Source organism: Rhinolophus sinicus, linkage group LG04 (genome assembly GCF_036562045.2).
Source record: "Rhinolophus sinicus isolate RSC01 linkage group LG04, ASM3656204v1, whole genome shotgun sequence".
Classification (NCBI taxonomy): Eukaryota; Metazoa; Chordata; class Mammalia; order Chiroptera; family Rhinolophidae; genus Rhinolophus; species Rhinolophus sinicus.
Window position 1 is genome coordinate 178517154 of NC_133754.1, and position 12688 is coordinate 178529841.

The 12688-nt window shown below is 35.4% G+C and overlaps 1 protein-coding gene across 4 annotated transcripts in view; it reads right to left on the bottom strand.

Annotated features, from left to right (window-relative positions):
* Positions 1 to 671: 671 nt before the first annotated feature.
* RC3H2 (ring finger and CCCH-type domains 2) overlaps positions 672 to 12688 on the bottom strand; it is a 42069-nt gene continuing 30052 nt past the window's right edge. Inside the window, exons 11-21 of one of the 4 annotated variants that reach the window (XM_019728500.2) lie at positions 12289 to 12503; positions 11145 to 11578; positions 10375 to 10554; positions 8625 to 8771; positions 8083 to 8296; positions 7758 to 7842; positions 7403 to 7484; positions 7187 to 7321; positions 6825 to 6932; positions 6581 to 6729; positions 672 to 5969 (exon numbers count right to left, since the gene is read on the bottom strand). In XM_019728500.2, the coding sequence (XP_019584059.2) occupies positions 5774 to 5969; positions 6581 to 6729; positions 6825 to 6932; positions 7187 to 7321; positions 7403 to 7484; positions 7758 to 7842; positions 8083 to 8296; positions 8625 to 8771; positions 10375 to 10554; positions 11145 to 11578; positions 12289 to 12503 (1945 nt within the window). In that variant the 3' untranslated portion in view covers positions 672 to 5773. The remainder of the gene's footprint in view (positions 5970 to 6580; positions 6730 to 6824; positions 6933 to 7186; positions 7322 to 7402; positions 7485 to 7757; positions 7843 to 8082; positions 8297 to 8624; positions 8772 to 10374; positions 10555 to 11144; positions 11579 to 12288; positions 12504 to 12688) is intronic. The other 3 variants (XM_019728502.2, XM_019728503.2, XM_074330965.1) reach the window with 3 other exon arrangements.

Genomic DNA, 12688 nt, shown 5'->3' on the forward strand with positions numbered 1-12688 from the left:
AACAGGACTCAGGATGTACCCCCCTCATCCGCCCCATAATTTCCATTTTGGAGTTTCCATACAACATACATTGGAACACAGCTCACTGAGTTGGTTATTCAGATTTGTCTTTCCCTTTTCTACACCATGAGCTTCTAGAGAAAGGGCTCATGTTTCATTAATTTTTAACTTTAATGACCAGCACAGATCGGGGCTTAAAATACTCACTCAACTGAGTGAATCAGTAAAACTACTCATGGCCCAGTGAAAATGGTGTATAGGTCCACTCAAGCCATTTTCTGTTCATATTCTGAGTCCACAGAACTGTCTTCACACTTCATACATTGCTTTGTATTAGTTATTTGTGTATTTGTCCTGTTTTCCACTAGGAGAAATACTGTGTGTTCAACACTGAACGGCTAGTATTACCTTTGTCCTTATCTCCCATATAGAAACTACTCTTTCAATTTATTCATATTGAATGACTACAGTGACTGATTGAATTAAGAAATAGTCCAACCTCTCTGGTCTATTCATTTCTTTCAGATCCTTCCCAATGAAGTATACGTGAGGCAGGTGATTATTTAAATCTAAGCTTAAAGAGTATCTGGTAGCTTAGTTAAGCCAAAAAATATACCAAGGAAATCAAGATAACTAAAATGCGCCAAACTTAATATTAACACTAAAACAACTTTTAAGGTGGACAAATAATTTTATTTTGTGCATGCAAATACATGTCAAGTACTGCAAACTTTTTCCATCAATTTCTCTCAAACACTGAAAATCATGATGCTCTATTCTGTGAACAGCCAAAGCTAATATCTCTTCACTTCAGTGCTACAGCAAAAACACACAGAATTTACTCTTCGCTATTCACTATCATCACAACCCTCATTGTTCCATCTCTGCCCTCCCCCCATATACAGGCCTTATAAATCCTAGCCTTCCCCCATTTAATCCTATTCCTATAGCACAAAGGGAAACATTACAATTTGGAAATTCAAATTGAAATAAATGGAATAGAATTTATTCCCATATATATTCCCCATTTCATTGTACAGAATTATTTTAAATTATAGTTTTAAATAGAAGCTGAGTATATGCCTTAAAAATGAGCATTAAATCCATCTTAGAGATGGTGCCTGCTTTTTACATGATGGGTGTACACCATCTTTAATTTCATTTACATTTCAATCGAACAATAGATTTGCAAAGAAAATGTCTAATACAGACGTAAAAATATTCACACTAGAGCTTCACAATCGGTTGTACAATTGACAAACAGGCCTCTTTTCCCAAACTTTCCAGCTAAGCAAATTTATAAAATGTAATCAATGCAACAAGAAAAACATTTCTTTCACTTCCAGGGAAAAGAATATGCAATAAACAGTATAAATGCAGACAGCAGTTGCTGCAAGCTAACCACGATTCTCCCAAGTGGCTGTACAGTGGATATGTGCAGTACAAATAAAAGCCACATGTGTTGTATCACAACTACAGTATAATTGTTTGCCCAGCTAAGAGAATGCATGCACTTCCATGCCTTGGGTTATAAAGTGAGGCCTAATTCTTGACAGATTGATGGAATATATGCAAATGACCTTGGCTTTTGGCAGTACTAGGTGCAGCCAGAGTCTGTGTTCCACTGGTTAGAGGATATTTTTAAATTTTTATTTAAAAAAAGAAAAAAACTGCCAATTTGGGGCTTGGTGGAATAACTTGCTCTTGGAGTAAAAATAAGACTCCACTCAAATGTGGGGTGTTCTGATCAGTGGCCTTGACCCCTTGTATTCCCTTGCCAGCAAAGGTATACAAAGAAACCGCTAGTATAAAGGAGTAACTAGCAAATTTATTCAATTTATCCAGAAAATGGGATACTCCTTGAGCATGTTCATTTTTGTTCTGCTTGCAGAAGGGGTACTTATGTAGAAGGAGTTACAGTAAGTGATCCCATCAACACTCTTCATTCACTAAAACACAAGAAAAGTTCTTCCAGTTAACTAGTACATAGTTGCAATGCAACTTTCCCCTTTAATGGTTAGTTACCAATACTGGTGACAGTCTTCTCAGAAAATGACTCAAAGAAGCTAGGGAAGAAATATTCAGATTCAAAGTTGAAATCACATGCTGAATCTGATCATCACAAATTCCACCATTAACAAGACACCCATGGGCTTTAACATCTAAAATGCAAAAGCAAGCTAGATGGTTTTTAAAACAATGTTTTCAAATGTTTAAATGATCTCATTGTAAATTCCTGCAAACTGCTGTGCATCCTGTAATTTTCTCAAGGCAGCATATAAAATTCGGATGTGCTTTATATACTTAGCATTGACTTGAAATTTGAGTGAAAGTGACTAGATCCATACAAATGGAAAATTTCAGTCCTAGTATAGGAGGTTTCTTTTACTATTCTCTTGTGAGAGTAAATAGCTACCAGGAAAAAAATCAGTGCCACTGGGCCAATGAAGTACCTTCTCTGGAAAATTACAATGCACAACTTTCATGCATGACACTGGTTTATCAGGTGGTATAAATGTTTAAGTCATGGGAGCAAAGGCAAGGGAACCTGCTTTGTTCAGGTACCAACTAAATGAAATATATACGTAACTTTCCCAGAATTTATAAAATGAAATGAGTCCACAAAAGAGAACTACTGATGCTACATTCACAGTATCTGAATGAGGCACATGGACTTCAGAATGGGAGTTAGAAATTGAAAAACAAAAACACCAAAAGTGGAAAAACAAACAAACAATACCAACAACAAATCAAACAAACAAACAAAAACACCACTTCCCACTTTCCAGCCCTCAGACTACTTTCTCCTAATCAGAGCATCTGCAACATATGCAGTTTAGTTACCAACATTACAAATTTCCTCTCCTATCACTTTTCAAACATATATGTATATTACATGTTGGTAAAAAGGTCAAATGACAGGGAATGTCCCCAATTGTAAAAAGTCACATCCTAGGTCTAATTTGTGATTTTTTTTCCTCTATGACATTAGTAGGTACCATTTTGAAGAAGAATCAGATAAAATGCTCTCTCTTCTAAAGTGGCAGAGAACCAATGTCTTTACTTCACATTAACCCCACCATGAGAAACAGAAGATGGCTACTACATAAAGAATGCAATACAGAATAATCCCAACAGAGAAACAATTCCTATGTTGTTAGTGAGAAAGAGAGTAAGTTTTAAGAACAGGGAGTTATTGTTTTATGGGATCACCTGCTGCAAGACAAGCATTATTTTAATATAAATGTTCTGAGACATACCAATAAGGTTGGCAGGTATATACATACACTGATGCAAATGTAATTTCACTGGACAAGTAGGCAAACACCTAAGCAGTTTATCCCAACCCCCTCCAGCAGAGCACAACTAAGTTTCAAAATCTCAATTTTAAAATGAAAAAGATAAGGTTAAATACACAAGATCAATTTATGTAGTATATATTCACCCTCAGAACGTGCTGAAGATGTTTGCGTAGTTCTGTTGCACAGAGGGTTCTTTCCCTGAGGGCACATAAGGAGCTCTCAAACTGTTAATAGGTCTCTATTTTGTAACAAAATAGCAATTTTTAAATCTTAAAAAAAAATACATTACCTTCAACATGGAAGATCTCACTATTTAAATATCCATGAAATAGACATTATGGTTTGCATATCCTTTTTGGAAATACAAACAGCAAATAAAGTACATTGGAAGCATTTCAAATGTAGTAAGCGCGTATTTATAGAAAGGTTCTGATATAAATTATGTAACAATCATGTTCCTGTAATAATTCTAGGCTAATTTATAATGTCAGAAATAAGTTAATGTAACATGGTTTAAAAACTCTTGTTCCTATTCATTTCAGGTTACAGAGTGAAATAAATAAAATGTCTTTGTAGGGATAGGGAGAACTGGCCATGGTAAACAGGTACAGTACTAACCGAAGGAAACTAAGTCAAGGCTACTGTGCTGTTATGTTACAAACAAACATCTTCATACATTTGAGTATTAAATAAATGTGTAAGATCTTCCATACTGACACCAGAATATCAAAACTACCCCTTTGTTTCTCAGGTATATTTACAACGTATCAGTCACCTTATGAGCGTATTCATTAAGACAGGTATCAAACACCAGTATTTACTCATTCTGATCAAGAAATTTCAGGGAATTGTCAACCCTCCCGCCCCTGGAAATGTGCACAAAACTTTTTATCAAAATCTTATCTGATACAATGCTGTGGTTTTGTAAAACAACTAAATAGCTCAGACGACCAATAACATGATCCTGTTTAAGCTAAATCTTGCTAGCAGGAAAAGCCCTTACATACAGTACACCTGGTGAAAGATCAGCTTGGCTTAAAATATTCCAGTACAATTTTCAGAGTAAACAACTTCACAGAAGTTAATTAAAAAAATAACAATAAAAGTCAACTAATCTTCAAGAAACGGGAGAAAAACAGAGACAAGCTATTGGTAAGATCACTAGGAAGGAATGCCCAGCTTTTGTTTTCAAATGTTGACTGATGTTGAGGTTTCACTAAAATACCTCCAACAAATCTGGGGCATGGCTGGCTGAATATACTGCATACTTTCAGATGCCGAGTCAAAATACTTTTCAGTCACATTTTAGCAGGGCAGAAATTATTCATGTTTTTACGTATGAATAAAGGATAGCCAATGTTCTATTATTACATGGTTCATAGTCTTATCAACCTAATGGTCAGAAAAAAGGGAAAATTAAACCCCAACATGAAGTTAACAATAAACAATATTTAACCAAGATATGCAATGAACATCCAAAATAATTAGTTTAAATTAAAAACCCAGCAATACCATCTTGTTAGTCAGTGCAAACGCTATACAGGGTTTTCTCAAGAAAGCTGAAAGCACCTGATTCTTTTGCCAAGTCATCAGATTCAATAATGTACAGGCTTAAATCTGCATTTTAAAAAACTGCCATTACATTAGTGCATAATTTATCAAAATTGTAAAAACGATTCTGCATAACTTAGGAGAATTTAATATCTAGTACATCAGCTGAAAGACTTAGGCACTTGGTTATATATTTAATTACTTACTTCAACAAGTAGCCTGTGTATAAATATTAACAAAGCAGAAACTATTCTTGAAAAATGGAAAATTAAAAAAATTAAAATGCTACAGATAAAAGCACTGCACCACACTCCTACATATAATGCAGTAAAGAAAGCTAGTATATAACCCTGCAAAATTCTATGGTAAGAACATCTAACTCCATTCTTCAAAGAAAAACGAAAAAACAAAAACAAACGAACAAAAAAACATGCAAAGTCCCATGAAAAAGATAAATAAAGCAGCTGGAATGAGATGGAAATTTCTCTTAGTGAAACATAAAATAGAAATAAATAAGTTAATTAAGTCTACTTTCACTAGATGTATCATTGTAGGATCCTGCTAGTTTAATAACTGAGTTGTTAATTTTCTATAGAAGCCATTTAAAATAGGAAATGGCTCAGTTACTGCACCGGATTGCTACAAACTCATAAAAAGCTGCTTGAAGCTTAAGTTAAATGTCCAAATTCCAATCACTTCTGGAAAGTGAACGTGTTACCCTAGTAAAGTAAATTTTCTTTTTTTTCATAATGCTAATGCAAGAGGGCTTGAAGTATCAAAGAGTCCACAGGAAATGGATGCCCCCGGTAATATCTTTTTTTTAAAAAAAATATACATTATATAATATATATTATATATATAAAAAGCTAGTGTAAATGCTTCCATGGTGTGGTCACAAATTTGAAAAGATGAACCTCCTTTCAGCTGTTAACCATCTTCCCATTTGCAACAGGTTTTAAAAAGTCATTTTTATCTTCAGACATAACATGAGTTTTCAGAATGAGGTTGCCAGCGCTGACAGATGTGGTGATGGGCAGGCAACTTGCATTGCTAATGGACACTGGGAGTGGCTGGCTAAAGCAAGAAGTTACCGGCAGAATTGTTTTTTGCTCCTCCCTATAATAAATGACATTGAAAACAAATTAGCTTTAAGTGAAAACTTAAAACATACATTAAAATGTTGTACCAAATTTTAAGAACCTCTAGCAAAGGCATGTTTTTAACACTAAAAAGTATCAGAGGTCACTAAAAAAAGTCCCATTTTCCAAAAATTAAAATATTAATTTCCAGCCAACAAACTATCAAGTTCAAGATTAGGTCATATTTCTGGCAGTAATTGTACAAAATGGCAATATTAAAGCCAAGAAAGTCTTAACATGATGTTTAAAAAGGGAAACCCTTCACCTAGGTTTTAATTCTCCATTTCGTAGTCTGTCAAGTTTGGCTATCAGATTGAGGAAGTATAACATGATATGGGAGCACAAAGACTAATTTTTGTCCCAAGAAAAACTAAGTTTCAGGCTATGAAAATGAACCACTTCGTTAGTTCAAATTTACCTCTTCTCTCCAAAAAATCCAGACTGACCAAATCATTGTCCTATTACATAAGGTCTTCCCATCATAGGATTAAAAAAAAAAGCCAAAAATGAATTTAACACTGCATCTACTTCTCATTAAATATTCATGCCCTATGCCCACTGGTTATGAATTTTCTGTCTAACACTCACAGAATCACATGGTCTTCACCTAAACTGTGTCTCTTCTGCTCCAATGGCTCCTTTTGGTGCTGTTGAACTGGATGCCCATTTTCCACTGCTGTTCCATTCAGCAACTGATCATTTTGAGAACTGATACCAAGCTGTATGTCCAGGATTTCCTAAGAAAAGAAAACATTAATCCCTCAGTGTGAAAGTATTTTACTTTAGTTTCCAATGGAATAAAGCCTCCTACATATCTGATTGTGGTACTTACTTCAATTTGTTCACTCTGTCCGTCAGGTTCATCAGTATCAAGTGCCGAAAGTTCTAACTCAATATCCCTATCAGGCTTAGTATCGGTAGCCTCTTCTGCATAATCACTCTGTAATTTAAAAAAATACTGATTTTATACCTGTGGAAACTGGGGCTTGCCTTCTAAATTAAAGTGGGAATCCCAATGATTGATCTAAAGAATTATTTAAGAAATCTGGGACAATTTTATTGCTACTGTTTTAAAAGCAATCATCCATCAGAAAAAAAGCACACTAAAATGCACTAAGTTATGACACAAAGCAACGCACAGCAAAAGCAAATAACAAATACGTTAAGCATGAAGTTGAGAGGTTGTTTCTTTACCTCTCCATTTCTCAATTCAATTTCCTTGCTTAGAAGATTCAAGGTAAGGTGACGGCCTTCATCCAGGGAATTCCACTTCTGTTGCATGGCCAGAGCATTGGCTTCCCTCTGAAGAAGCAATGAGTTACTCTTAGCCTACAGGGGAAAAAAAAGTAGTTAGCTACTAATCACCATTCTATATTTTAAAAGTTCAAAGCTGCGTGACACAGAGCCTACCTGCTGAAGTTCAATGCTTAAAAGGTCTCCAGTACTGGAATGCTTTCTATGACCAGATAAATCAGTAACAATGAATCTGTCCCTTTAAAAAGAAACATGTTTATTTTAATAAAAGTGAAATAAGTGAAGCAACTACAGCAATAATGACTACATATTATATATGTTTTATGTAACAGATCAATTCTGAAAAATTCCAGTCATCATTCCAAATGTAAAAGTAAATTTTTTTTCAGATTTTGTTACATAGCTAAAACTAGCAAAGCACATTTTATGAATAAGTGCAGGTAGACTTTGCACTCTGAGGACACAGACAAGTCTCCAGAATAGAGAATACTAAAGAATTAAGTAACATTACCGTTCAATATAGTGTGCTGATGATGTGGCCTCGTTACCATATGAACTCCACCTTGAATCAACAGCATTGACATAAGGGACATAATCTGTAGAAATGTAGAAAGAAACAATGATAAGAAAAGTGAAAAATCAGTATAGGGATGTAAATGGATACTTTCCAAAAAAGATCCGTATTTTATCCAACTAGCCATGTTCTCCTGGCTAAACCATTTAATTCTGAGTTTACTATGGTGGTTAAATGGAGAAAACATTCCATACCTCACAAAGTGAAAATTAAAAAGCACAGTGTAGAACACATCAGGTGAGGTATTAGTTAAATGGATTACCTGATACACTGATGGGCTTAGTCGCACTTCCTTGGGAAGCAGTGGCCTGGACAGGATCCGTGGTATGGTAACCTGTACGGGAAGATCTGGAAATTGCACCCCATTTTGAGATGATAGGTCCATCGCTAAAAGGAATTATTGGGTCTTCTTCTTTTGTCCTTCTCTGAGTTTCAAATAAATGTACTCTTCTCTTAACATCTCCACTGTCCAGGTCCTGCATAAACCAAAGAAAATCAGTAAAAGGACTGATGGCAATTAGTTCAGCTAGTAATACAAGCACATGCTTTCAAAAGACATATAATTAGGTTTTCTGATAAATTTAACACTAGCTGTAGATCTCAATGATAATTCCACATCTATTTTAAACCACTGAACGATGCTCAAATAATTTAAACATTAAATGCAATTTATTTCAAACTTACCTAAATATAACTCTATTGCTTACAGATGATTACAGAGCAACAATATGAAGATGAAAGCATTCAGTCATTCTAAAACCTAAGTCAACATGCATGATATCCACCCCCTGGCCCAAATCATACCATTAACACAGCATTTGAATTAGCGATCACATCTCTGGGCTCTGAATCAATGGCATTTATACAGGAGCCAATGGTGCCACAAGACCAGGGAGAATAATGGGAAAGATGATCTTCTTCAAATTTTGTACCACTCACACTCTCAGAGAACTGATATATATAAAAAAAAAAACATAGCCAATTAGTAAGAAACTTAAAATTTAAAAACTTGTAATATAAAGTAACTATTATAGAATACATAGGACTTCATAGTAAACAATTAAACCTCCAGTGACTAACATAAAAAACTGGCATAGGTAACAAATAGTATTTACACTATGGGTATTTATATTATTTATTAAGAGAAAATAGAATGCTTTCTCTTTTTACTTTGTTCTTTATGTGCTTGTAAGGCACTTAACCCTGACTGATACTATCCAAACCAATCAACAAATAATTTATAGCATGCCTCTCACATGGCATGAGGTGCTCCGGAAAATAAACATAAAAAAACCTAAAACACACATGCATGTGTACATGTGCACACACACTCACACACAAACACACATACACACACACAACCACACACACACACCACACACATACACACGCACACACACGTATCACAGTCCATGTTCTAAAGTAGTTTATAATTTTGAGAAAAGAAGAACAATATGTGTAAATAAGGGAACACAGCTAACAAACCATGCAGTATTAAATAAAGAACAAAAAGAATTCAAAGGTGGCTCTGGAACCAGAAGGGGAAGTGGATAAATTTTAAAGGGACTGTAAGGAAGACTATAGAACCAGAATACTAATGTTGTAATAATCATTAAATCTAGTTTACTAATTATATAGATAAGGAAACTCAAGGCCAAAAAGGTTAAATTACTTATCCCAAGTCATATTACTAAAAGCAGATCTGAGTCTCAGGGAAATACTTATTTCCTAATGCATAGTATAAAAATGTAAATACATTTGTCTAATAAGTAAGTGGCAAATCTATCACTTTGTTGTCTAGATGATGGGTACATGGGGCTTATTATACTAGTCTCTCTACTTTTGTACATGTTTAACACTTTACATAATGAAAAGATTGAAAATATTTTTTACATTAGAACCTATAGGAATGGGTAATAAACCAGAGGTACCAAAAAAAAAAAGATTCCTGGTGTGCTCTAAATATAACAATACTGAGACCACAGTGAAAGTGTCCTAATACAAAAACTTGTCTTTGTAATGACAAGAATGGTAATTAACAGAAATGTAAAACACAATGAATAATACAGGGAAGAAACATCTCAGATAGACCAGGATTCACATCCCAGCAGCCTACAGGCTGAATTTATCACTTGGGCAAATTACTTAACTTCTCTGAGTAGGATTCCTAACCTGCAAAATATGGGTAACACCTGCCCCCTAAGGTTTTTGTGAGAATTAAATAACATTACGGAAATGCTTAGTACAGTGACTGGCACAAGGAAGTGCTCAATAAATGGTCGGTATAAATCTTATTCATCAAAACCATAAAAATAATGAGAACTACACTGCTGAAAAGATTTTAAATTCTTGGTGGAAAAAGGACTGTGACTTAACGGTCTTCAGAGTCTCACAATGGCCAGCCACTTGACTAATTACACACTTGACGTTTACTGAACTAAACTCAACTGCACACCAAACCACTGCAAAATAGCCCAAATTCCTAACGATGGTTGGAATGAGTGCTCTGAAGTCAGTGGTTTGACCTATGCCTGCAATAGCAAGTGATGACAACCTTTCTTACATCAGTGCGGAAGTCTACACTGAATAGAGGAGAAGGTGGTGTTGGTGACTGTGTTGCCACAGGAAGAGTTGAAGAGACAAGAGGTGCTTTCTGAGTGTGGTACTGTGCCCACTGCTCTGGCTTTCTTCTTATCTGCTCCTCGCAACTGGTCTTCAAATGACCACAAGGTTCCTAAGGGGGGATAAAAGAAACAATCTTAATCATCTAGGGAGTGGTAAAGAAATTTAACTATGCTCTGAGGAAATAAGGTAAACAATTTATTGTATTTTTGGGACCAAAAAAAAAAAAACCACAATAGGGAAGTCACCCTAGTCTATTCTCCACACACTTAAATAAAAGGGTTAATATTTAGTCAAGTGATTATTAAAATCTGAGCACTCACTTTGGGGTTTAGGAAACTCATCTGTATGTATTTGGGAATAGTGAAAATAGGCCCTGTACTTGTATTTTGCAGATTTCTTTTTAACTTCTCATTAGTTTCCTATCCAAACAACATTTACTGAGCATTAATATGTATCAGGTCCAGTTCTAAGAGCTTTGTTTTTTCTGATATAATCCTCACAACAGCCTTATGAGGTAGGTACCACTACTACTTCCATCAAGCAGATGAAAAAACTGACATAGAGAAGTCAAGTAACTTCCGTAAGTCACACAGTTAGGAAGTGGAGGAGCCAGGAAATTACACCTGGGTGGTCGTACACCAGACACTGGCCTCTTAACCACAACACTGTAGCAGCATTCATACTTCCATCATCACTTACCCTTGGTAAAGGCACAGTTGTCCTTGGTTCACTTGGTTGCTGACAAGCCACTGAATAATACCCATCTAAGGAGTTATATCTTTCTCGCAAAGACGTCTGATAGACAGACGAGTGCATCACATCCATTGGAGGTAAAGAATTGCTTCTAATAATGTCATCTCGTTGGTACATGGGTGGACGCCAGATGCGCCTGCTGTCATACACAGGAGCATACATTCCAGAAGGTACTGGAGGAACTGGTCCATATGGCTGCGGAGGAGGAGGTTGGTAAGGAGAAGAACTCATTCGATCTCGAGGGGAAAATGTACTGTAATGATCGGCATATGGCATGGAAGCCGGTGGGAGGGAGGACTCTGGAACATTATTGGACCTCACAAAGCGAGGAACACAGGGAGCCACACCAGCTGGTACCGTTGGAGGTGGTGGGTAGTATCCTTGAAAATTGGAAAGAGGAATATTTAATGTAATCTTAGTAAAATCCAACATTTTATAATGGTTTACTCTAAAGCAGTCTTTAATGTGGGAAAATAAAATAAGATTTGATTTTAGTTACTCCCTGCTTTTGAAAGAAACTACTTTCTTTCTTTCAAGACACCACTATATGAAAATCATTAACATTCAATACTTTGTTGAATTGCTCCCTAAAAACTCATGACAGAGTTATTAACAGATGGCTGGTAAACTTCCTTCTGGGCATCTCTTGTCCCAGATTTTGGATTAAGTAATTATAGTTACATCACTGATTCTTAACCTAGTTGGGAGCAGAGGGTAAAGACCTCTTTCCAAATCTGTATCAATTGTGCATTGTCTTTCCAAAATTATACCTAAGTATATAAATCAAACATTTTGCATATCATTTCAGGGGATTGACAGAACTCCCTGAAGTTCATCCATGGACCTCATATTTGATTAATTAAGAATGAGAACTTTAAAACTATTGTAAAATAGTTTTACATACATAGTTTGTATGTAAAATCATAGATTCTTAGGACAAGAAGAAAACTTAGGGGTCATATATATAGTCCAAAGGATTGCTTTTTTAATGTAAATACTCTAGACAGGTATAAATGATTCACTTACTTATCTAAGGGCAACAAATGTTATATTACAGTTTTTTTTCTTAGAATTGTCTAAAATTACTTACCTGTCTGTGGGTACTGTGGGACTTCAAAGGGTATCTGAGTCCTTGGATCTTGAAAATACTGAATGTTTTCAGAATGCTGAGGATATACTGGTACTCTAGTTATAAATGGGCTGGATTTTGGAGGCACAGAATTCAGCTCTGTTCCAACATTCGAAGGCCCAGCTGAGGTAGCCACTACATTACTTACAGGAGTCTTGGGTGGAGAACCAATTTTACTGGAGAGAAAATTTAACAAAGGAAAAATGATAAATCACTGTTTAAGTCTGTTAAGTCTTCCTCAGTAGGAATTTTTCATAAAATTATACAGTGAAACCACTAATAGAAAGACACTTTAGGTATTTCCATAGTGACAAATAAAGCAATGAATTTCATTGCCACCTAACACTGCTAATTCACAGCA